Genomic DNA, 26,748 nt, shown 5'->3' with positions numbered 1-26,748 from the left:
GACCAGTCTGTAGTTTCCTGGGTTGTTCTTATTCCCCTTTTTATAGATGGGCACAATATTTGCCCTTTTCCAGTCTTCTGGAATCTCCCCTGCCTTCCATGATTTTTCAAAGATCATATCTAAAGGCTCAGATACCTCCTCTATCAGCTCCTTGAGTATCCTGGGATGCATTTCATCAGGACCTGGTGACTTGCTGACATCTAACTTTCCTAAGTGATTTTTAACTTGTTCTTTGTGTATCCTATCTTCTAAACTTACCCTCTCTCTGCTTGTATTCACTACGTTAGGCACACCTCCAGACTTCTCGGTGAAGATCAAAACAAAGAAGTCATTGAGCATCTCCGCCATTTCCAAGTTCCCTGTTACTGCTTCTCCCTCATCACTAAGCAGTGGGCCTACCCTGTCCTTGGTCTTCCTCTTCCTTTTAAAGTATTTATAAAAGGTCTTCTTGTTTCCCTTTATGCCTGTAGCTAGTTTGATCTCATTTTGTGACTTTGCCTTTCTAATCTTGCCCCTGCATTCCCGTGTTGCTTGCCTATATTCATCCTTTGTTAGTTGTCCTAGTTTCCATTTTTTATATGACTCCTTTTTTATTTTGAGATCATGCAAGATCTCCTTGTTAAGCCAAGCTGGTCTTTTGCCATATTTTCTATCTTTCCTACACAGCGGAATTGTTTGCTTTTGGGCCCTTAACAACGTCCCTTTGAAATACTTCCAACTCTCCTCAGTTGTTTTTCCCTTCAGTCTTGCTTCCCATGGGACCTTACCTACAAGTTCTCTGAGCTTATCAAAATCTGCCTTCCTGAAATCCATTACCTCAATTGTGCTGGTCTCCCTTCTACCTTTCCTTAAGATCATGAACTCTATTATCTAAGGAAGGCAAGCCCCAGCCTTGCCCCTTCCACCCACCTGAAACTAAGCCCCACACATTCACAGCCTGGCCCTCCCCAGTGGCCACATGGAGAGCCAGAGCTGCCATGCTGTGGCTTCGGCCCTGCGCTCCCTAGTAGCTGAGAGGCAGAGCTGGGGCTGGCACGATCTTGGCCTGGCCCTCTCCAGTGGCCAGGGGAAAGCTAGGTCTGCCGCACTGTGGCCTCGGCCCAGCATCCTGGTGAGAGAGCCAGGGCTGCCACACTGTGGCTTCAGCCTTCCGTGGTGGCCAGGGAGGAGAGCCGGGGCTGCCTACCCTCAGAGAGAGGGGGGCTGGTGAGCATAGCAAGCAGGGAGTGCAGCCCCCTAGTTATCTAAAATGTTTATTCCTTCTGCCAAAATAAACAATCCTTTATCACTTGTCTGCCACTCACTATGGACTCTCAAAGGGAAGAACCACAGACACCTGAACTCAGTAACACCTACGTGTTGATATGCTGGTTACTGCAGCATGGACCTGGTCTAGGAGTGGGCAATGTGGAATTGCATCCCAGGGTAGGTAAATGCACATGACCTAGCCCCATGAGGGCTGGTCATCGCTACCATGGTAAATCGATCTAACTTACACAATCGACATTGTTAGATCAATTTAGCATGGTTGCTACAATGTGCTGTGTGGATAGGTGTCTCTCTCCCATCAACTTTCTTTACTCTTCTCTGGAAGGCGGAGTACACAAATCAATGGGAGAGTGCTCCCCCATTAATTTAGCATGTCTTCACCAGACCCACTGAATTGATACCTGCAGCAATCATCGACTGTAGCATTGCCCGTCTAAAGGCAAGTGTTGGCATACCCTGAGAGAGATCAGAAAGAGAAGAGAGGTGCAGCTAGCACTATAATTATGTCAGCATGTTTCAGTGCAGCCACCTCGATCCAGAAGAATCAGAGAATATTAGAAGGGACCTTGAGAGTTCATCAGATCCAGCCCTCTGGCCTTATGGCATGGCCAAGTACCATCTAGATCATGCCTGGGCAAAATATGGCCAACGGGCCAGATGTACCACACCAAGCGACCAGATCCAGCCCTCGCACACTGCGGGGAACCTGAGGCAGGCTCCCCACTTGCCTCGCCCACCTGCAATACCACTCAGAAACTTGACTGTGCGGGGCGGTTTCACTTTTAAAACTGAGCCCAGAGGGGAGGGGGAAGCTTTAGGGGCTACTCCTTCCTCCCTCCTCCCCCAGCACAATCCAATTGGCCGGCTTCTGGCCAAAAACTGGCCAGTGGAAGCTGCCTGTTTAAATAACAGGCAGACACGAAGCACAAAGGGCTCATAGTTATTCACAGAGCACATGGCTGCAGCCTGTGCGGGCGGGGGGGAGAACAGGGAGGCTGATTCAGAAACAGGCCGCTGGCTGGTAAGTCTCTTGGCCAGAGGCTGCCACTGGCACCCCAGCCCCTCCTTTCTCCTAGCCTCTGCTCCCCACTCCACATACCAAAATCCTCTGCCCCCCTCCTGCACCCATACGCCCTCCCAGATCCAGCACCCCCAATCCCCTTCCCACATACCCTCCTGCCCTAGCTCACAACCCAATCCCCTGCACCCTCTTCTGTATCCCAATTCCCTGCCCTAGGTCACAATCCAACCCCCTGAACCCCAGTCCAATGCCCCAGGTCACAACTGCATTCTTCACACAAACTCCCTCCCTTACTCCAAGCTCCCTTCTGCACCTCACCTCCATCCCAGACCCCCGCACCTCCTCCATTAATATAGAATAGTGCGGCCCTCAACCACTTACCAAATTCTTGGAGTGCCCCCTCATCAAAAATTATTGCCACCTCTGATCTAGATCATCCCTGATAGATGTTTATCTAATATGCTCTTGAATATCTCCATGTTGGAGATTCCACTATTCCCCTTGAGGTAATTTATTCCAGTGCTTAACTACCCTGACAGTTAGGAAGTTTTTCCTAATGTCCAACCTAAACCTCTCTTGCTGTAATTTAAGCCCATTGCTTCTTGTCCTGTCATCAAAGGCTAAGGAGAATAATTTTTCTCGCTACTCCTTGTAACACCCTTTTACATACAGATGTTACTAGCCACCTCTAAATTTCAGGGCCCTATAACAAGGCTAATATTCCAAAAATCTTCATTTTTTTTCTCTGGCGGTTCATATTTTTCCCCCTCCTCGAAGCCACCAGCATAGTTCTGAACTCTGCTGAAGCCCAAAGACATAGCAATATCCAATGCCTTCTTGTTTTGCACACCTGACATGCAGGAAAAGACTAGATGGCCATATTTAGTGGGCATATCTTGATCATACCATTCTTTAAAGTCTTTTGAGCTCATCTGTAGAGCTTCTACAACCTCATCCAATGGTATGTTGATGGATCCGGGAACAGTAGCTTCAGTGTGCCATTTTGAGGGTACAGAAAAGTATAACTGGAGAAGTTAGGGAATCCTCAGAGTTCATTGGAGATGCACAGTAGCATCCCAAATATAATGTGTTATTTCATGTGAAACAAACTTTGTTTGCTGACATGGTGACCTAATCATTGACCCTGGAATTTGATACAATCGTCTCAATGTAATAGTGATAGCTGCTATGCTCTAAAATAATTTGGTTTATCTCACCACTTTAGTGTTCTTTTTACCCTCTAGTACAAAATATTCAGATGGCCAGCAATCTAAGAATGGTGTGTTTTGCATCTTCTTACAGATGTGTAATTCCTGTGGTTCATGGTGTCTAGACTTGTAGAAAGTGAGAATGAACCAGAGTATCCTGAACTTAAATATCACTGGAGCCATAGCAGGGCACTGGACCAATCTGCAATGTGCTGAAAGAGAAAGACAAAAAACCAAGCTAATCGTATGTAGTAATAGTGTTGCTAGGATGTTGGCTGTTGGCATTAGGTTCAGGAATGAGGGCTAAATTAAATAAGGGTAATTACAGAGATAAGTGTATCAAGAGGCTAGAAAAGTGGTTCCATTGTTTTCTGATAGTGACGTCTAAGAGGTTTCTTACTCCAAAGAGATCTAACACTCTAACCTCTGCAACAGTTCAGGGTCGGTAATAGTGATTGAAGAGAAAGTAGACAACCCAAAAGCATGGAAAGTTTCCAGTCATGTCCTTTCACTGTTTTTTTTATTATTATTTATTTATTTATCCCTAAATCTAGTGGCTATGGTGCAAATACACCCTGGCAGTGTCTTCTATAGAATTTCCACGGGGAGATCATGTCCTTTAGTCATGCCTGTGCAGCCAGAAGAATGGGGTTGTGTTAGTGGCTACACTTTTTCTTTTCTTCCTCAACTGTCAAGTATTCACTCCTTTGTGAAGCCGTGTATTAAGGACAGTGCTGCAGTCCTTCCATTTATTTTCTTTAGAAAGTGTTTTATTCTTGCTTAATCATAGAACATTAGGGTTGAAAGAAACCTCAGGAGGTTATCTAGTACAACCCATTGCTCAGAGCAGGACCAACCTCAGATAAATCCTTCCAGCCCGGACTTTGTCAAGCTAGGACTTAAAAACCTCTAAGGATGAAAATTCCACCACCTCCCTAAGCAACCCATTCCAGTGCTTCACCAAGTGAAATAGTTTTTCTTAATAGCTAGCCTAGACTTCCCCCACCACAGTTTCTTGTACTGTTATCTGCCACCACTGAGAGAGTCTAGCTCCAGCCTCTTTGGAACCCTGCTTCAGGTAGTTGAAGGCTTTTATCAAATTCCCACTCATTCTTCTCTTCTGCAGACTAAATAATCCCAGTTCTCTCAGCCTCTCTTCATAAGTCATGTGCCACAGATGCCTAGTCATTTTTGTTGCCTTCCACTGGACTCTTTCCAATTTGTGCACATCCTTTATATAGTTGGGGGCCCAAAACTGGATGCAGTGTTCCATATGTGGCTTCATCAGTGCCAAACAGAGGGGAATAATCATTTCCCTTGATCTGCTGGCAGTACTCCTACTTATGCATCCCAATATGCTGTTAGCCTTCTTGGTAACACTGTTAACTCATATCCAGACATCTACTGTTATCCCCAGTAAAAATGTTAAGTAAACAACTTTTTGACAAATCGAATAGTCGGTGCATTTTGCATCAACTATTCAATTAGTCGATAGGGTGCCTCAGCCTTTGAAGTATAACAACAGCCCTAGGGTATCCTCGGGCTGTTGCTACACTTCATAAGCGAAAGCACCACATGGAGCCAGGAGTCAGCTGGGGACAGCTGATCCTGGGCTCCACGCAGTGCTGTCACTTTCAAATGCCACAAGGAGCTTGATGCCAGACTGCACGCAATGTTTCAAAGAGGCAGCGCTGCATGGAGCCTGGGGTCTGGCCCCAGGCTTCAAGCCGTGCTGCCGCTTTGAAGTACCACTTCTTCTCCGCCCCCCCCCCCTTGCTGACTCTGTCTGATAGAGGCAGCAAGCGGGTGGGGGGGGCAGGGGAAGTGACTCGTCAACTGTCCTGTCAACTAATCCTTCACATTCCTAATCCCCAGGTCCTTTTCTGTTGAACTGCTGCTTAGCGGTCAGTCCCCAGCCTGTAGCAGTGTATGGGATTCTTCCATCCTAAGTGCAGGACTTTGGACTTGTCCTTGTTGAACCTCATCAGATTTCTTTTGGCTCAGTTTTCCAATTTATCTAGGTCACTCTGGGCCAAGCCTGGGCAATGTATACCCATGGGCCAAATCCCAGCCCATCAAGCCACTGCATCTGGCTCATGGTTCAGCAGGAATCTCAGGCAGGCTCCTTGCCTGCCCCACCCCCACTTACCACTCAAAGCAGCTGGTTGTGAGGCCCTGTGCATTGCTGAGTGCCATCACACGTGGTGGGGGAGGGGAATCCGTGTGTTGCCCTGCCCCTATCATCTGTTGGGTGGAAACCAGCCACTGGGAGCTTCCTGTTTTCAGGGCAAGCAGTGAACAAAGCCTCTCCCCCACTCCTGCATCCATATACCTACTCCCAGACCCTACACCCCAATCCCATGTCACAACTCAAATCCCTTCAACACCTCTACCCCAAGTCACAACCCCCTCCCAGATCCTGCACCCCTCCCTGCACCTTTCTTTCCCAATTAACTGTGGGATTTAACATGCATTGAATGGTATAGCTGATTGAATCAGTTCCAGTATTAGCAGGAATGACTTTGCTAACATTTCAGCTCAGGATTTACATTATGTGTGACAAAGAAAGCATGTTTCTGGTATTGGTATCAAGCTCTTAACATACTCAGGTAAGTTTGTAGTGGATGTATGAAAAACCCTTGACAACAAGCTGAAATGATAAATATATTTCATATATCATGCAGGAGAGTATCTGGTATATATATATATATAATTTGTGTTGTGCAGGTGTGTGTACATACATAAAAGCATAAAAGTATTATTCTATATATTTGTGCTAATTTATTAGTCTTTTAGCAACAATGAAATGTCTTTTCTTTCAGTTTTGTTCATTTAGCAGTCGATTAATGGGACGAGGGTACTATGTATTTGACAGAAGATGGGACCATTTTCGATTCGCACTAAACTCTATGGTAGAAAAACACTTGAATTCACAGATGTGGAAGTAAGTGAATTTTGCACCATGTGGTTGTTTTATTCTTTTATAATAGTTAATGCTTACAGTCTTCTAAATTAAACAGTTTCATGAAAGGCTGTTATAAAAATTACCTGGCATATTCGGTAATATCTGGTACATGAATACAATTTGATTTTTTTGTAATAAAGAAATACAACTAACCTTTAGGAGATTGCAACACAACAGAATAATTTTTTCGTCACATTCTGAATCAGATTTCTACCTGGTGGCTGATGATGATCTTAAAAGAAGGATAACCTCTGTGTTTCTAGGATAGGATAGTTCCATTGGTGATCTTAGTGCTGATGTGTCATTCTGTTGTAGAACCCATTTTTCCAAAATATTTGGGTCTGCTTTATGCAATTATATAGATTTATTGTCTACAATCTACAATTGTATAGATTTATTGTCTTACTTCTTTACCCGTAATTTTGCCCTAACTTGACTGAGGCCTGTGTACAAGAGATCTTTTTCCTGGAGTATCATTGAAGTGATGGCTCAGAGATACACTAGAGCAGTGTATTGATGGGTTGCATGTTCATTGCTTGCAAATCCATGACAATTCACAGTAGTTTTCTCCATACTGAATAAAAATATGGATTACAAACTCAGTCCTTCTCTCCAATGCTGCTTGGCTAGCAACGTGTGTTTTTGTTGACCAATTCACAGAGCATCATTGGTGTCAGCTTTGATACTGTTCTTTCTTTCCCTTCAAAACTGGAAGAAAAACAAACTACAGGCAGTCCCCGGGTTACGTACAAGATAGGGACTGTAGGTTTGTTCTTAAGTTGAATTTGTATGTAAGTCGGAACTCGTACATATTGTAGGGGAAACTCTAGCCAAACATTTCTCCAGAGCTCAGTTTTATTCTCCCACACCTCACTTCCCTCAGTCCTTTATTCTCAAGCTGAGGTGTCTGCTGAGAAAAGCTGCTCCGCATCTCCCTGGTCTGCTGGCGGGGGCGCTAGCTTCGCGTCTCCCTGGTCTGCTGGGGGGAAGCAGCTAGTGCGGGGTTGCCTCACCCCGTTTGTAAGTAGGGATCCGATGTAAGTCGGATCCATGTAACCCGGGGACTGCCTGTATACATCTGTGACAATCCCAGAGAAGACAGAAGGTGCTTGGAATGAAGGGGAATGGTGTCCGTACCACATAGTGAGCACTTTACACAGAGTGTCAAGCTTTCCAAGTGAATCATGGTAGCACACAGGTTTATGAGGCTCATTAGCATCAGGGTCTTAACATGTCCATTTGCAATGCAATATTAAACATACTTCACCACTGTGTTTTACTACAGTGTCATAAGCACTGCGTACAGGCATGGGTCACACGATGCATTAACAATAGACAGCACTAAAATTTAAGAATTTACAGAACAGTGTAAAAATAGCACTTGAGACTTGAAGATGTGATTGCGGGATTGTACTGCGCAACATGCACACTTCAGCCAATATAACTGCATTACTGTAATGTTGCATGTCACTCAGTTTATCAGAGCTGTTAATAGGCATTATGGCAGTTATTAGATAAATCCATTTTGATTTTATGTATCCATATTGCTATTGAAATACTAAAAATTGGCTTGTCTGACTTATCTCATAGCTTTGAAAAATAAAACTGTTGTACTGGGAGACAGTTAGGAAACAATGGGCTTGCTGCACCAGGGATTAGTTTCTTGAATATTGAGATCAGAAGGAGATAACAGGTGTTTGCTAAACAAGTGTTCCTCATCTACCAATACAGGTTGGACCTCCCTGGTCTGGCACCTTCGGGACCTAAGCGGTCCTGGACAAGGGAGTTTGCTGGACCAGGAGAGGTGGAGGGGAGGTTCGCCAGCCTCCCTGCTGGACTCCTTTCCCCAGCCACCAGGCTCCCTGCCAGCTCCACTGCACCCAGGGGCTCCGGTAGCCCCATAAGCTCCAGCAGTTCTTCCAGCTGCCCGAGCTTTGCCAGCCTCCCAGCTCCATGGGCTCCTGCAGCCTCACTGGCTTTCCTCCTCCACCAGCTGAGAGCCCCACTGCCCTGCTGGCCACACCAGCTGGCTCTATTCCCAGCCACCGGTAACCTCTGCCGCAGGAGTTCTCTTGATTCAGTAACATTCATAGTCCTGCCGGACCATAGATGTTGCCGGACCAGAGTATCCCGGACCACAGATGTTCAGCCAGTTGTAGCTGTAGCAATTGCTATCAGCTAAAGAGGTTTCGTCTCAGAGTATACTTCCATTATTTTTGCCACCAAAGATAAAGCTGTGGATCCCAGAATAGAAGTTCAGAAGTTCTGTGAGCTGCTAGTCTTGTTCATCAGGAGATTTGCACTCAGTTGGCTGAGTATCATTGGTATCACAACTACAGGCTGAACCTCTCGTCTGGCACCCTCGGGATCTGACCCAGTGCTGAACCAGAGAATTTGCCTAATCACAGGAGGTTATTATTGTCTAGCAGCATAACTAACACTTCCACTGCTTACTGTGTTCTTGTAAGATATGTAAGGGTAAATTAGAGCTAAATAACAGCACTGACACTTGAGAGCCAGGACTAGTGGCTGTAAACAAAAGTTATGGGTCCACAGAAAACTTGGCAACACTCATGATTAAGTGGACATCTGGCTAACTGAAATCATGCTGGATCATGGATGTTGCCAGATCAGAGTGCTGGACTACAGAGGTTCAACCTGTACCATGAAAGGCACAAAAATTACTATAGCTACCTGCTCCCGTTGAAATCTGAGTTTTGCCATTGATTTCAATGACAGCAGGATCTCACCTTAAATGATTTCCCTAAATACTAGTTCAGACTCTTTATGAAATCTCTACGTATGTTTAATATTTCTTTTTTCAATTAATTCTGTCAGCACTTTATTTTCCATATAATACTGAAAGTTCATGATACTGAGTCCTAATTGTAACCCTTTCTTATCCTCTCCTTCTTCCAGACTGATCTTTTTTCATCTTCCCCCAACTGTGACTGCATTACAGTCCTTCTAAGCAGGGGCAATTGTAAAGCACTGCCCTAGAACTGATGGCCAGAACAATGGGTTGTGCAGCAGAGATGAGGGGGTGAGATGCAGTGAGCTGAGAGTAGGTTTATAATAATAATAATAATTAATTAATAATAATACTCAGGCAGTACTTGCCATCTTACTCACAAAGGTGGGTAAGAGTTACCCACTTTGCAGATGAAGAAAATGAGGCTCACCGAAGCTAAGCAGCTTACTCCAGGTCACACAGCAAGTTAATGGCAGAGTTGAGACTAGCACTCCCTAATTCCTAGTTCCAAGGCTCCTGCATAATTCCATTCCCCTTTCTGACATGAGCAATGTGTTCAGTGGTAGGCCCTTCAATTCTGGACAGATACTGCAAATAGGAAGTAATTCAGGGAAGCTCAATAAAAGTAATTAGTAAATTGGAACTGATTTATAAGGAAATATTTCATTGGGGGTTTTTATGTACCATTCTGGGCCAATGGGATATGAGTCTTGTTAATCGCTGAAGGGTGTGAACATGACTCGAAAAGGTTGCATTAGCAGTTGATACAAAGGAGTGTAAATAGAAGAAATTAAGAAAGAAAAAATTAAGAAAGCTAACCTTTAGGCTGAGTGGCAGGAAAAGGCTGTGTAGAAATTTCCCAGGAATAATGACAGAATCCCAATTTCTTGGGACATGTAAGGTGAGACTAGATAGAGCAATAAAATATGTACTAGAGTTGGCTGACTAGGAAAAAATTAAATATATATATACCATTACTTTCACTGGTAATTATTGAATAATATGTTCTTTAAATAGTATTCGGCTATCTATAGAGCTGATTAAATACCACAACAAAATTGACAAGTTATTCAACAAAAATCAATGACAATCAAATAGCTATTTGACTAACCCTATCTGACCAGTCCTAAAATGGACTTTAGGGAAAAATCCTGGACTGACAGAGTGATGGGTTGTGTGAATTAGAAGATCCTTTTCATTTTTAACTACACTGATCCTGTGATTCACAACTCAGAAACTGGCTAAGTGCTGCAGCCCATACCCTTCATTGATCTGACCTGTAAATTTAGGTTAATGTTGAAATTGTTAATTAAAGTTGGAATGAAATTATTCAGTTGAAGCAGTGTACTCAGAATTTTCATTTAGCACTGTCTGCTGATGTGAAACCTGGATCTAGATTAGCAGATGGGTGGCAAATAAGGATTAAGATTCTTTGGGGAGTCTTACACACCATAATTCTCTGCACAGGCCTGTCACTTACTCCCACACTTTCTTCAACATCAGATCAATAATCCTGATTTGAAACTCTGCTCTGGGAAAATATAAGTTAAGAGTCATGTTTAGGAAATTCTTATAGTAATAAAATGTCTGTGCATATTTATTTTAGGTTGAATCACAAAGCTCCTAACATTAAAACTATGAGATTAAAAAAGATAAAGACATTTTAAACTGACAGCATGCACAACATAATCTGTGGCACTGAAGTTAAAATGTACATGGTCATGAGGGGTATTATTCAGAATTAGAATCTCTTTGTTTGTTTTTGTGTTTTGTTTGTTTATTTTTTGTAGTTTGGTCTGCCTAGGGAAACTCTTCCTATCTGCATTGGTCAAATTGAACCTACCGGATTGAATGAAAAATAACAAATGTGAACCTCGTTCTTTTCTTTTTCATATATAGGAAAATCCCTCCTGCAGCAGATAGCCCCATGCCTTCTCCAGCAGCACATATCACCACCCCTTTTCCGGCATCAGTTTTACAGCCTTTCAGCAACCCCAGCGCGGTGTATATTCCTTCAACACCCATCAGTTCAAGAATCACTTCTTCTTACATAATGACATCAGCCATGTTATCAAACACAGCCTTTGTGACCTCATCGGATACAAATTCCATTGTGTCACACACCACGGCGTTTCCTAATGTGGCTGCAAGTTTAAGCATCATGGACTCCACTTTTAAGGCACCATCAGCTGTGTCACCAGTACCAGCAGTCATCCCTTCTCCATCTCACAAGCCATCCAAAACAAAAACCAGCAAATCCTCAAAAGTCAAAGACCTCTCGTCTCGTAGTGAGGAGTCGTCAAGTAACAAAAAGAAAAAGTCACAGTCTTCTTCCTCTTCATCGTCTTTGCAGACATCCTCCTTATCTTCATTTTCAGGGGCCCACAAAAAGAACTGTGTACTGAACTCTAGTTCAACTTTGAACTCTTATCAAGCTACATCTTCCTATAACAGTATGTCTGTACACAATACGAACAATGGAACAAGCCCACTCAGTGCCAAATTGGAGCCCTCAGGACGGACTTCATTAGCAAGTAGTTCAGCAGACTCAGTAAAACACATGAGCATGGTAGTAAGCAGTATTGACTCCTCTAATTTGTCTGTATCCAACTTTGTGCACCATTCAGGGGACCATTCCCTGGCAGCACATAATACAGTGTCTTCTCTGCCCCTTTCTTTTGACAAATCAGAAGGAAAGAAACGTAAAAACTCAAGTACTAGTAGCAAAGCCTGTAAAATCACTAAAATGCCTGGTATGAATAGTGTTCACAAAAAGAGCACTGCCAACCTTATTTCTACGGTGCCAGATCCTCCAAACAGCTCACTCTCACGGCAGGTAAGTGATTCTTCCAGTTACATCTTTGCAAGCCTTATTTGCCTTAACTGAAATGTACTGAATTGTGAGAAAACTGATTTTATGGCTGTCTCCGACTCTGTTTTTTATCCGAGTTATTGTTTAGGCTGATGCAAAAATGTTTTACATTTGTTTTGAACCCATATGGTACGGAGGTTCAAGTGATACTTTATTCAAATGCTTTCGTTTTACAAGTTATAACAGTTTTAATGCAAGTATATTACTGGTCATTTATGTTTTAGAAATCAAATTGAAGAGGAAGGATAGGGAAGGACTTTCAGAATTCAATTCCTGCTCTTTGTTCATGGTTTGGTACAGTGCATACAAATTCATTAGGTCAGGATGTCAGTTTGTCTCAGTATGGCCTGTCACTGCAAAAAGTCATCAGATTTGGTTTCTTTGCATACAAATGTTTTGGTTTTGGAGTGTGTCACATTTTGTTTGGGGTGTTTTGATAAACTTATGCAAATAAAGGCCTGCTTCTGAGAGGAAGAGAGTACTAGTCACTGCCATGGATCCAGTGGCTGTTTTATGCTCTCAACATCTTTCTGTTTCCAGACCTAAACTGAACTCTCTTTCCCTTTTGAGCAGTGCTGCTCTTCTCCCTTTTTAGGGGTTTGGCTCCAAAATGAAGTGTTCAAAGACTGGTGATGACATCAGTTCTGTGAGTTAGGATCCCCTTTTTAGACAACAGCCCTTATTCTGGTGTACAGTAGCTTTTGGATTGGTGAACTCAATAAAATTAATAAAACAGGCTTATTTCACAGTTGGAACCATGAGACTGGATTTGTTGTAAAAATGCTCTAATTTGTTTTTATTAACATTCTAATAATTTTAAAATTTTTAGGAGCCAAGTGGCTCTTACTACGTTTAAAAGGCAGAGCTGCAGCGGGGTACAAGCCAGGATTCAGCAGTCCCGTGCACCTGGCATCTACTACATTTAAACTGCAGAGCCACAGCGGGGCCCTTTATTCACTAATCATGTACTTGATACAAATTGTATCGAGTACACAATTAGTCAATTACCCGCTTCTTAGCATCCTTAATGATTTATTTTGTGCTGGTAACACTATGCAGTGCACGCAAACAAAGCTAGTCCCTGTCCTGAGAGGTTTCATTCTAGAAGAGTAGTTTTCAATTTGTAGTCTGCAGATTATGTCTAAGATTTTCACACCTCCATTTGAAATTTTTTAGGGGTCTGCAAATAAAAAAAAAAAGAGAAAACCACTATTCTAGAACGTAGAGAGAGATTTAGAAGTCAGGACATACTACAAAACCCAGAGATGGAAGTAGGTTTATGAGTGTTTTGTATTAAATAAAACCTCTCCCTGCATATGGACATGGCAGAAGTGAGTTTTGAAGGGAACTTGAATGTGGAGAGGATGAGGTGGGAAATGAGTTTGGGAAGGACATTCTATACCTAGGAGCAGCACAGAAACAGGAGTGGGAAAAGAGGAATAGGGCTGTCAGACTCGTGTAGTGGGCAGAGTAAAGAGCCCCAAGGGAAGGCACCATAATTTATTTCTCCCTCCTGCCACCAGTAGAGATACAATAATTACATAGCATGTGGCGGGGTCATTTATTTTGTTTCTTTGAAAAGAATGATGGCATTGTTTTTCTATAGTGGGTGATCACATCACTTAGTGGTTTTGCTCTGTCCACATGGCCTGGCTTGAACTTTGTCCCCAGTCACTGGAGCATCCTATAAATCAGCCTTACCTTCTCATCTCCATGCCAGAGGTTTTGAAATATGTGCCTCAAAAGTGACTAGGACACCTTAAATACAAGAAACTTTTAATATCTCAAAAGGGAGGAAATTCAGATCATAGATGATGCTACTACAGAGCACTGGTGATTGTGGAAACAGGGACCCATCACTTTCTGCCTGAGTGTCAGTAAGTAGTATGATTATGGGGGTCATAGTTGGGAAGTCCTGAGTTCTGATCCCAGCTCTCCCACTGAGTTGGTGTGTGACCTTGCACTTCCACTTGCACTTTAGTTTCTGAAGCCAGTGCTTTTCAAGCCGAGGTACCCTTAGGTTGATGCAGAGATCTGGAGGGACATCAGCTCATCTAGATATTTGCTTAGTTTTACAACAGGCTGCATAAAACATACTAGCAAAGTCAGTACAAACTAAAATTTCATACGCACAAAATGAGAAAGTAAGCAGTTCAGTTCTGTGACCCTTTTTATGTCTGATTTTGTAAGCAAGTAGTTTTTAAGTGAGTTGAAATTTGGGGAACATGATACAAATCAGACTCCTGAAAGGAGTATAGTAGTCTGGAAAGGTTCAGAACCACATAAGCTGCCAAATACTTAGCTACTTCCCAAGAATGGTGTGAAGATTAGTTAATATTTGTATAGTGCTTTGAATATATAAAGCACGGTTGAAGTAAATTATTATTGTAAAGCACTATGCACAAGGACTGCACTATGTAAATAACGAAATAATATTAACCATCGGGCATGTCTTGTCTGAATATTTGTATATGTGAGATTAATATGTACTAATAAACTTCCCTAGATTGAGGTTAAATACATGTAATAAATGTCTTAGGAACATGGATATTTAATCATCATACAATATTTGTATAAGTGTAATTACAATTGCACTTTGAAACACTGCCTTGAGAACTAAGTACAGTATAGGTGATTATGATGGAGCTCACTGTAACTGGCAGCTTTGTGACAAGGAGGTAGAAGTGTGTATATATCACAAAGACCGTGCACATTACATACTGCCTGTATTTGTTACATACAAATCTAAACTTGTAACTACCTAAATTGAGCACTTGAACAACTTTGTTAGTCTCACGTGTGAATATTCAAAAAGCTGGGGGACGGTGTCTTTTGCTGGAAATGTTCAAAGCCAGTTGAAAGCATTGCATGTTGAAGGCCTATGTTCTTACAGGATACGGGTTTCTAAAACTCCACAACAGAAGAGCATTGTTCAAAATCATGCCACAGTTCCCTAATATAGAGTTGGCATGTTGGAGGTCTCCCTTATACTAAGAGTAAGGCAGGGCACAGAAGGGTTCAGGTGACTGGAGAGAGAGCTGTGGAGTTTTACACCTCTCTCTCAAATACAGCCCAAGGAGGCAATAACTGGATGCTTTACCTTTTGATGGCTGTCAAATAAACCTGTTTATAAGTGGAATAAATTAATAGCTGGCCTCATTCTAATTCCTAAGTAAAGTCGTCCCCGTCATCAAGAAAGCACCATCATGACTGGAATCCTATTATTACCCATCTCTGTAGAATGCCAAGGACTAAGTGGGCTGTGGTTCTGAATTACCCTTCCACTCTTGGAAGGAATCCCTCCAGGTCACGGTTGGGATCTACCAGCAATGCTGTGTAAGGAGGCTCATGCTGCTGCAACCCTGATTCTGGATTCTGTCTCCTCTGTTATCACATTCTCAGGCCCATTAAATGAATGGGAGCCAAGAGGCCTAGGTTCTACTCCCAGAAGTGTCCTAGGTCCTTAGGCAAATCACCACACTTCTCAGTGTGTGTGTCCTTAGCTGTAACATGGGGACATAAATATCACCCATCATTATAAAGAGCTTTGACACTTACCAATGAAAAGGGCTAGATAAGTACAAGATAGTAAGGATAAGGAAGGAAGTGGTGGAGTTTAAAAAATGTAAATAGACCTGAGTTTCATTTGAAAATTGGCTAAAATGAATTTTTCATACCATTTTCTTGATAGTACCCTATAATTTCCCTGCTGTGGACTTGCCATGACGATGCCTTTAGTGCAGTGGTCCCCAACCTTTTCAGGTTGTCGGGTGCCAGGGGGCGTGGCCGTTCGCCCGCCGGGCGCCTGGGGGCGGCCCACCCCCATAGCCGCATGCCCGGGGGGGGCCCCCCATAGCCCCCGCATGTCCGGGGGGCGGGGCCCCCTCCAAGCGCCGCGCGCCTGGGGCAGGCGCTCCCCCTCCCTCCCGCAAGCGCCGCGCGCCCAGGGCCGGTGCTCCCCGCAAGTGCCGCGCGCCCGAGGCCGGCGCTCCCCCTCCCCCCCGCAAGCGCCGCGCGCCCGGGGCCGGCGCTCCCCCCGCCAAGCACCGCGCGCCATGTGCCTGGGGCCAGGTCAGCCCCGAGCACCTGGCGGGCGCATGCAAATGCCCCTGCGGGCGCCATGGCGCCCACGGGCACCGTGTTGGGGACCACGGCTTTAGTGGCTAGAAAAATGTTTACCTGGTTGCAGTACTTTGTAAATAATACATACAGCACATTGCGACCCTCGCATACAAACAGAAGGCTGAAGGAGGAATAGGGCCTATGAAGCTTAGTTTATACCATTAGATTGTCTACATTGGCATCCCTTTCCGGAAAAGGGATGCTAATGAGACACTGCGGAATTGCAAATCCACGGGGGGATTTAAATATCCCCCGCGGCATTTGCATTTACATGGCTGCCGCTTTTTTCCGGCTCGGGGTTTTTGCCGGAGAAAAGCGCCAGTGTAGACGCGATTCTCCGGAAAATAAGCCCTTTTCCGGAAGATCCCTTATTCCTACTTGAAAATAGGAATAAGGGATCTTCCGGAGAAGGGCTTATTTTCCGGAAAATCGCGTCTACACTGGCGCTTTTCTCCGGCAAAAACCCCGAGCCGGAAAAAAGCGGCAGCCATGTAAATGCAAATGCCGCGGGGGATATTTAAATCCCCCGTGGATTTGCAATTCCGCAGTGTCTCAGTAGCATCCCTTTTCCGGAAAGGGATGCCAATGTAGACACAGCCTTAATGAATGTAGGAGTGTTACCACATTCAGTTTTGTCTGATATAAAGGAGAGAATTTGTTTTGGATAGCATGTGAAGAGGCATCAAGACTGAGTCAAAAACAGCCCCAAAGAGGAAGGTCAATGTCATGAACAGGTAGGAGGACTGGGATAAAGGCCAAGCCTCGTTTAGTGTGTAGAGTGAACAATTAACAATAGATAGGACCTGGGGGGAAAGGAAAAATGCCAGTAAGCTGGAAAAAGCTCATCCCAGTTCTGACCAACACCAGTTCTTCTCACATCCCTTTTGCAATAAGAAGAAACAGTCGCTGATGTTCTGTGTGTGTCACTTCACTCAAGAAAGAGACCTTTGCTTCTTCCCCAATAAACAATATAAAACTGAGACTGACAGTGAAATTCATTGACTGGTAAATAATCTGTTCCAAATGGCTTCAGCAGCCTCACCAGGTACCAATCCAGAATAAGCATATATGATCCCTGCATCCTCCGAGAAAATGCTCTGGAGGTTCAATGTTGCCCAGTTCTGAGATGAGAAGTTGTAGATGCCTGTACAGTGAACTGCCAGGGCACTCTAGAAAAACTTACCAGACAGAGTGCTGGCAACCAGGCAAACCTTGGGGTGTGCAATGGGCAATTTTATAACAATATTGTGACTAAGTTTTATCTAAATATGTGTCCACACACTACACTGCACTGGCTCTCAAAGCCAGTAAATTGATCCCACTGCAAATTTACATCTATAGCATCAGATTCTCTGCACTGTTTCTGGTGGCTTTTGCTGCCCTAATAAAGCAGCTGGTGATACTCTTTGTACAAAAAAGACTTTAAGTGGTGTAATTCCATACTGTCAGCTTTACATCACCTGCTCTGAGCCTCCCAAGCCCCTGCATAAAGCAGTACTAGGGCAGGAAAGGGTGGACTGAGCAGGGTGTGCTCTTGTGATCCCCATACACGTGCTGTGCTGTTATGCCACATTTCTGCCCTGCCCTATCCATCCCCTGCACCAAACACTGTTAATTTGGACACTAAGATCAGGTTTGTAGTTTGTCATCTCTGAGCTCTTCTTCACACAGCGTGTAGTCAACCTGTGGAACTCCTTGCCAGAGGAGGCTAGGACTATAATAGAGTTTAAAGAGAAGCTAGATAATTTCATTGAGGTTAGGTCCATAAAAGGCTAATAGCCAGGGGATAAAATGGTGTCCTTGGCCTCTGTTTGTCAGAGGCTGGAGAGGGATGGCAGGAGACAAATCGCTTGATCATTGTCTTCGATCCACCCTCTCTGGGGCACCTGGAGTTGGCCACTGTCGGCAGACAGGATACTGGGCTAGATGGACCTTTGGTCTGACCCAGTACAGCCATTCTTATGAGCTATGTCTACCTCATATTCTCGTCGTACACACACCAGTTCCCCACAGAAACCATTTGAAAATAGCGAATGGGGTCAGAGTTAAACAGAAAGTATGCTATGGATAGAATAGTGAAACGGGGCCATAGCTCAGCCCATTGAATCCAGGTGCTGTAAAGCATGGTATAATATGGCTCATAATCTCCAGTTATGGTATAATATGGCTCATAATCTCCAAGGAGAAGAGCTTTAATACCTTTTCTGTCACTGTTTTTATAATCAGATATTCTAGCATATTCTGTACAAAAGCATGCCCTACCATATAACAACCCTGCCCCACTAGATGGAGGCAGAAGGAAGCATTGATTGGTAGGCATGCTAATACAGCTTCATGCTGGCACACTATTTAATGTGTAATAGAAAGCATGTAAAAGTCCCTCCTCGTGTCCAATGCAAACACTCTGCCCATGTTAGTCTGAAAAACGCTGTCCTCCCTTTTTCCTCTGACCAGCTAGCAGTAGGACGGATATGCTCTGAATCACCTTGTGTGATGGCTTTGATATTCAGCACAGAGAAATACACTTGCAGAAGGGCACAAAAACATGACAGAGAGGTCTTACATATCTATGAAAAATAGCTAGAAAAGAAGCAATTGCAAGGGTCCATAAAGTATCTAAAATGCTGAAAGATACAATATAAAGGATTCAACAAACCTATTTCTAGACGTAACAGACACAGAATGCAAACTGAAGCTAAACACAAGAACAGGAAAATTGGGAAACCTTGCTTTATGCAAAGGATGATTAATATGCAGTATAACCTGTACTAAAGACAGCAATAAAAGATGCAACCTTGACTATACTTTGAAAGCTTCAGAGGGGTAGCCGAGTTAGTCTGTAACAGAAAAAACTTAAAAAACAACAAGTAGTCTGGTAGCACTTTAAAGACCATCTGGACTTCCAACAGTCTGGTCATCTGAATAAGTGGGTTTTACCCACAAAAGCTCATGATACCATCTATATGTTTTGTTAGTCTTTATAATGCTACCAGACTATTTATACTTTGAAATAATTTTGTTAGACTATCTTAGAGAAATGGTGTAAATATTAAACTATAGAGGGATGCAAACTAGTTATCTCCATTCTAATATTTAACAGTCTAACCAAAAAAGTCATAAGGGTTCCCTTGCACAACAGTTAGAGGTACAGGCAGTCCCCGGGTTACGTACAATATAGGGACTGTAGGTTTGTTCTTAAGTTGAATCTGTATGTAAGTCGAAACTGGCGTCCAGATTCAGCCACTGCTGAAACTGATCAGTTTCAACAGCGGCTGAATCTGGACGCCAGTTCCAACTTACATACAGATTCAACTTAAGAACCCCAGGCATCCCCAAGTCAGCTGCTGCTGAAACTGATCAGCGGCTGATTCCAGGAAGCCCGGGGCAGGAGCTGCCTGTAGTCAGCTGCTGGTCAGTTTCAGCAGCGGCTGACTTGGGGACGCCTGAGGCAGAGCAGCTCGGGTGCTGCTGGGTTGGTCCAGTAGCGCCGCAGCTCCTCGGCACTACTGGACCAACCAGGCAGCACCCCAGCTGCTCTGCCCCAGGTGTCCTGATTCAGCCACTGCTGAAACTGATCAGCAGCGACTGAATCAGGACTCCTGGGGCAGAGCAGCTGGGGTGCTGCCGGGTTGATCCAGTAGCGCCAAGGAGCAGTGCTGCGGGACCAACCGGCAGCGCCCCACCTGCTCTACCACAGGTCCGGGGCTTTGCTCCACATCTCCCTAGTCTGCTGGGGGGGGCAGCGCACTAGCTGCGTCCCCCCCAGCAGACCAGGGAGATGCTGAGCAAAGCGGCAGAGGACCCGGGCGGGACCACGGCTCTGATCTGGAAGCGCCGCGATCCCGCCCGGGTCCTCCTCCGCTTTGCTCAGCGTCTCCCTGGTCTGCAAAGCGGAGGAGGACCCGGGCGGGACCGCGGCGCTGATCTGGCTCCTCTCCCCGCCCCCCCCCCCCCCCCCCAGCAGACCAGGGAGAGGTGGAGCAGCTTTTCTCGCCCCGGAGGACGGGGGCGGCGGGACCGGGCGTCCGCCGCTCCCGTCGTCCGGGGCGAGAAAATCCCCATTCGTATCTGCGGATCCAACATAAGTCGGAGCCGCGTAACTCGGGGACTGCCTGTACATGAATATAAACCTACACTTCCCAGTGATGCTCTTAGGGCTGCAGACTCCATGGGACAGATACTAGAGGTTGACCAAGACATACAACATAATGTAACAAAGTTTGAGGTCAGAAATCCAAAGGACTGCTCATGACTCTGCAGCTTGTGGCATCTGTAGTGTGTCCACTAGTTTGAGATGCTGCTCTAGATTAGCTGCAGCCCCAATCTGAAATCAGCTTGTAACTCAGAAGTCAAAGTCAGGTCGGTCACTATAGAACTGGACAGATGTGTTGTTTTTCCATCCTGATGTGCTTTGTTAAATGTAACTACATTTGCCTGCCTTTAAAAGGGCCAGTGAGATAACTAGGATTATACCTAAAGAAGCTTGCTTTTCAATAGATGACAGCAATGTTATTTGTAAAAACATCAAGGAATCATGTGGCACCTTAAAGCTTAACAAGATGCAGTGGGTTCCAGCCCATGAAAACTTAGTCCAAATAAATGTGTTAGTCTTTAAGGTGCTGCAGGATTCCTTCTTGTTTTTGTTGAAACAGACATGAGAAATGTTACCTGTCTTTTCTAAATAAATATAAAACAATATTACTTCCAATGTGAAAGAAAACAAGGTCAATACAGGCTTCCCATGCATCTGACAGCAATGTGCCTTTCAATACTCTTCAATTCATGTCTTTCAGATTGGAAAAAATAGCAGTGTAGCTTTGTCACAATCCAGTCCTTCAAGTACATCAAACCCAGTACACAACAGACAAGTAAGTTTTCTGGTTGTTGCTTTTAAAGCAAAAGTACACTTAAGTGGTAAAATATCAAGTAATGTTTCAATCATTTTGTGTTAATCATATTTTAAGCTTTGTCCTCTGTAGATTTAATCCTTCCTTTTATAAAGTAATATTAGATTTCCCCCTCATTAAGCTTCTTTTTGCAGCTGTTTTTCATTCGCAAACTATACAGGAATGATGAGTTTTCTGCATATTGTTAGCCACCCATAGCACTGTGCAATCAGTTTGTCATTTGCTGGCCAGTTGTCTCAGAAGTAGAAAACCAACCAGCCACAGATGAAACAGTGCTTTATATATAAAACTCACTGCAAAAGGAAACCAAGTACACTCAAGCAGTTACAATAGAACAGAGAAATATTGCAGAGGAAGAGACCAGGGCTTGTCTACACAAGAAAATTGACTGGCACAGCCATACAAACTACCCTGAATCTGATTCCTTCTCACACCATCAGACATCACTCAGGACATGAACTCTGCTATCCCCTGTCTATAATACAGTTTGTTGAAATGACTATCTTGTTGTGTTTCTATAATGCAACTTGTTTACAAGGTCAGGATGCTGGCCTTTTGTCCACCTGGAGAACCTGTAGACTTCTTTTCATTTGGTCCCTACACTTTGACATCTCCAGCTTGGATAGCTCTACCAGGAGTTAAACTCCCTCCAGCTTAGCTCTCAGAAGCATTAAAACACATGAGCCTTCCCACCGTGTTAAGTCCCCAGAGAAGGAGAAGAGATTCCCCCATAGTTATTCCACATATAGACAGTCTACTTCAAAACAGATGTGACTTTATTCAGAAATAAGTATTCCACTCACAGAGCAGTCACTACTGGTTAATTTTCCCTGTGTAGACAAGGGAGGAGAGAAATAAACAACAGGGATAGTGATAGCGTTAATGCTGATCACTTACTTCATTTTCCCCCGTTCACAATGATCTGAATCGCCATCATTTAGAGATGAACTGCCAGATATGACCTACAGTAAAACAGTTTGTTCTCCCTTGCCTACTGATTTAAAGGTGTTTGTGTACATGGAGGAAGATTTACATTTAGTAAACAAATGTACTGGAAAATCTCTTCTTGTATACTGGCATTTTGTTTTAAGAGAATGCCATTCAAATGCCAACCACAGTCAAGGGCAAAATCTGTTATGAAGCATAATACCGATTTTTGGTTGATTTAAGGGCAGTTCCTATTTTTTTCTTTCCTCAGCATCCTCTTTGCCCAACCCCAGGAATACAGGTTGTTAGTTAACTGCTGTTCTGGATCCACTAATGAAATCCCAAGAGCCAAAACATAGATTTTGTGTCAGTTGTATATGAACAGAAGCTACTGTAGGATTTTTCAGCGATACACTGTTGCCAGCTCTTGCAGACTTACCTGGTATAGCAGTATTTGGTGATTTTTTTCTAAAGCCCCAGGTCTTGGAATCATCAAATGAAAACCGGAGCTTTCTTTAAAAAAGCAAACAAAAAAAAGGCAAGGTTCTAGCCCTCAAAATAGCACTTGAAGCTTGAAAACATGACCCCTAAATGCAAATAAAGAAAAATATTTTTTCTCTCTCAAGATTTAGTGGGGCCCAATTCATAGCTTTTGAATGATTGGGATTAATACTGCTCATATGAGTTGGCAACAGAGTGCTCTGGAAGTCAAATATTAAGCTTATAGAATCATAGAACTGGAAGGGACTTTGAGAGGTCATCTAGTCCAGTCCTCTGCCCCCAAAACAAGACAGAACACCTTCTAGGTCAGTGTTTCTCAAACTGTGCTCCGAGGAGCCCCAGGGCTCCACGAGACATTTCTAGGGGCTCCATGAGGTTGACAAACTGGAAATATCAATAGGTACAACACATACAATCAGTGGACCGCTGGGGCGCCGCATAAATTTTTACGCATGTAAAGGGCTCCAGAGCCCAAAAAGTTTGAGAACCACTGTTCTAGATCATCCCTGATAGATGTCTATCCAACCTGCTCTTAAATATCTCCAATGAGGGAGATTCTGCAATCTCCTTTATTAAGTTAGTGTATCACTGTATCTCTTTTATTTAAACACTACATGCAAGCTCAACAAGAAACTCAGCATATTTGATACAACTTCTTTTCATTGGAGTCCAATACAATTAGTGTATTTAAATTAATATATTTCTCAAAAGGGATTAAACTGATATTGGATTCAAGAAAAACGAATTCCTTTTTTATCCTTTGCAGCATCAGGTGCATTATTAAAGTTGTTACAGTGTTGAATGAACAAGCGCATATACTAGAAAATGTTTCCCGATTTTGAAACTGGCTCTGGTTTCTCTTTTAGAAGACATCAAATCGGACTGGTAGGATAAGGACTCTTCCATAGCAAGGAAAAGGAACCAGCCTATAATCTCTAGCTCTCAGCAACCCTGCACCATAGGGTTTTTATTTTCTGTGTCCTGCAGTTGGATGTAAACTTTTATCAGTTTGTGGTTCTAAATGAAATTTACAGAAAACTGCTGTAATACTGGTTTATTAGTTTTTTGCTTATATTTGCCACTGATCTGTGCATTCCGTTTTGTTGTTTCATGCTTTCTCAAGCTATTAATGTTGCTTTGCTCCCCTTGTTTCTTGCAACGGTAACAGTGAACATTCCAAAATAATCTAATTCATTATTTGGATTTATTTTAAATTGTCCCCAAAATTTGTTATCATTAATTAAAAACTACAATAATATCTGGATTTGTTTGTCTTATGAATAAAAAATATTACCTAGTGCATTTCTGAGCAGTTTGCAACAATTGGGGCATTGCAGCTTTAAGAACTAATCTTGATGGGTGTACTGAGCATCCACAACTCCCATTGATTTTATTGGGAGTTTTGCATGTTCAGTGTCTCTGAGGATCAGGCTCTGAAGAAGTCTGTACTCCAATCAATGCATGGAGGACTTATGCACTAACTCCTGCTAATGTTAGTAGGAAAGCAACATGAAAATTCCCTGTATTGTGATGGGAGTTGTGACCCCTAAGATCATACTACTGGTTTGCTTCAATAAACTATTTGAGTTTGCAAGGACAGGAGTTGAACAGATTGGTTTGCATCAATAGAATTGCACTGATAGTGTTTCTTATAGGATTACTCATTTGTTTTTTTTAATAAAATATAGATTTTATAATCAGGAAATTGATACCAGGTACTGGAACATTAGTACAAAGGAGTTAATTTTTTTATTTCTACAGTGTTAGAAGTGCACTTATATGCTGGTTTATTTCCATCATGGGGGGAAAAAAAGACTGCACCTAATAGGGATTTTCTTTTCTTTTCTAAAAAAGAAGGCTTAAGGCAGATTTTAAGAATTATAAGATGTTTAAAGGAATTATAAACGAGGCTAGACCCTTTGAAAAAAGTTGAGAAGATATTCTTAAAGTACATTTTTATAGTATTAATTTTGTAATTTATGTTTACTGTATTTTGGAGCTAGCTGACTGGAATAGTTTCAGAAACAGTATGAAATGTAGGAAAGTTTAAGCAATGTTTATATTTTTTAAATGTTCTTTGAATTGTTTTTATTGAACGTTTCTTCAAACTGAAAAATGTGTACATATCTTTGTTATTTTTGCACAATTTTTGTCTTCAGTTTTAGAAGCAGAACTGTGTTGATTTTTTTAATTTATTTTGAGTTGTAAAACTGCAGGAATTTAAAAATCTTAGTTACCAAGTCACCCTCTATAATTGATGAAGTGTCCCTTCTGCTTCCAGAAGGAAAAGAATGCTTGTGAGATTTAGTGGCTGCTTCTGAGAAATAATGCTAGTCAGTGACTGAAGGAGTAATTCAGTAGTTTTAAGAATTTTTAACGCTTTATGTTCATCTTTTAATTGGACAGCTGGAATCTGGAGACTATCCTTTGAATGCTGCTCATATTTTTTTTCTAGTGGCTTAGACTGGAGAGCATTTGGTGAAAGCTAAGTATCAACTGAAAACTCCATGGTATTTCTCCCTTCATTAAAGAAGCATTATTTGATTATATATGTATTAAAATTTTCAGCCTGAAAAGTGAAATGGAAATAAACATTTTTTAAAGTGGATATAAACTGGACCAGCCTATAGTGCATTATTAGTGTAGCATTCACTCTGCAGTTTTTTCTCCCTCATTTGCCTGAAGATCTTGTGATTTGTTTCTAGCAATATAGGCTCAGAAGCTTTGGTTGTTACTCATACGCAATGCATAGGCCCGTCAGCCATAAAAAAAGAAAAAAAGCGACTTGGATAACTTGTATGCCTTCTTTTGTATCGATGTAACAATTGTAAATAGTGCTGATCGACCTTTGTAGAGAATAGTTTATACAGCATATTCTATTATTGCTGATTCTCAGTGAACTATTGTTTTAAAAAAAGAAAAAAAATGAAATTTTTCTATTTACACCTTATATTTTGTTATGCTGTTGACCCATGGCACTTTAACAAAACTCTGTGGGTTTTGCATAGCTGGTCAGTCATGGGATATATTAAATAACTGTTGTTGCACAGAAATGAATTTGCACCTGCTATATTGTGCTTTCCTACTTCAGATTTTAGAAATTTTTCAGAAGACTTTTGAAGAAAGCATGTCCAATCATTCAAAAAAAAAATAACGCCATACTTGTACAGTCAATTTCTTTTCTACATATTTTGTAACACTAAGTATTTTCATTCTTTCTCCTGCACCTTTATGTGTTAGCAGTATCAAATAGAATTCATTCCATGCTTGTGATAATTGTAAGCAGAATAAATGTCTTAAAGTAGGTGTAAATAGTAAATTCTACGGCTTACAGTTTTAAAAAAGGAAAAACAGAACAAACATGTATCTGATTGATACTGCCGTGGTTCAACACCGGGCCTGGAGATATTCTCTAGTGAGCGATTGTATTTTTTTGTTTTTTGCTTTATTATTATTTTTTGTAACATGGCTTTGTAAATAAAATAATTTATATGTTTGTAAGAAAAAAAATGCAGTGTCATGATTTAACTTTTAAAACCCAATGTGTATATATTGCAAAATTGTACTTTCCACAGGGTTAAATTAACTCCTGTGCAGAGAGTCAGCACAGAAAGGTTAATTGAGCTAAAGTGGTTTCCTGGATGCCCAGAACCATAAGCCACTGTTATCTCTCTGGCTCAGTAGGTGAGCGCTTTGGCAGAGCTTAAACTGTGATGCCCCCTACCACACCAATCCACCTAACTAGCAAACTCCTCAAGAATTTGCCAGTCTAAACTTTATCTTTCACATAATATGCAGTGAATTTCAGTTTCCAAGTTCCCCAAAGACATCTCTGTGTAGTGTCCTGTTCCTCTACTGGACACTCTCAAAAATTAGGAGATCCACTGTCTGTAGAGACAGAATACACAGCTGCCTGGTGACTCAGTTCAGGGTGCATGGCTTACTTTAGTGTAACAGCACTGGGATGATTTATAATAAAACAAAAATAAGTTTATTAAACAAAACTGATTTGTGATACCAAGCAAGAGAAAACAGGTCTGGTTACAAACAAAACAAAACAAAAACAACAAAACAAGAACTTCTCCATATTGCTCAATTCTTTTCATAGGCTGGGCTGCTTATACATCAAAAGGTTTACCTTCTTTTAATATCAAGTTCTTAATATTGGATTAAGACACAGAATTTGAATGGCAAGAAGTACAGG

The 26,748-nt window shown here is 42.5% G+C and overlaps 1 protein-coding gene and 1 long non-coding RNA gene across 9 annotated transcripts in view; one reads left to right on the top strand and one right to left on the bottom strand.

The window, feature by feature from the left end:
• Nucleotides 1–26,748, top strand: part of ATXN7L1 (ataxin 7 like 1) — a 203,564-nt gene that overhangs the window by 173,224 nt on the left and 3,592 nt on the right. For 6 of the 8 annotated variants that reach the window (XM_075909983.1, XM_075909922.1, XM_075910048.1 and 3 more), the window contains 4 exons: nt 6,321–6,442; nt 11,115–12,051; nt 21,003–21,077; nt 24,951–25,900. In XM_075909983.1, the coding sequence (XP_075766098.1) occupies nt 6,321–6,442; nt 11,115–12,051; nt 21,003–21,077; nt 24,951–25,007 (1,191 nt within the window). In that variant the 3' untranslated portion in view covers nt 25,008–25,900. Of the gene's footprint in view, nt 1–6,320; nt 6,443–11,114; nt 12,052–21,002; nt 21,078–23,410; nt 25,901–26,748 lie in introns of those variants that run through there. The other 2 variants (XM_014580834.3, XM_075909853.1) reach the window with 2 other exon arrangements.
• On the bottom strand, nt 6,659–10,168 carry LOC142821403 (uncharacterized). The gene is made up of 3 exons (XR_012898197.1): nt 10,035–10,168; nt 9,646–9,803; nt 6,659–7,171 (listed from the first exon to the last, which is right to left on the bottom strand). It is a non-coding gene; the product is annotated as an uncharacterized LOC142821403 (long non-coding RNA).

This window comes from Pelodiscus sinensis, chromosome 1, assembly GCF_049634645.1.
Source record: "Pelodiscus sinensis isolate JC-2024 chromosome 1, ASM4963464v1, whole genome shotgun sequence".
In the NCBI taxonomy this organism is placed as follows: Eukaryota; Metazoa; Chordata; order Testudines; family Trionychidae; genus Pelodiscus; species Pelodiscus sinensis.
This window is presented reverse-complemented; position numbering and strand designations above follow the sequence as displayed.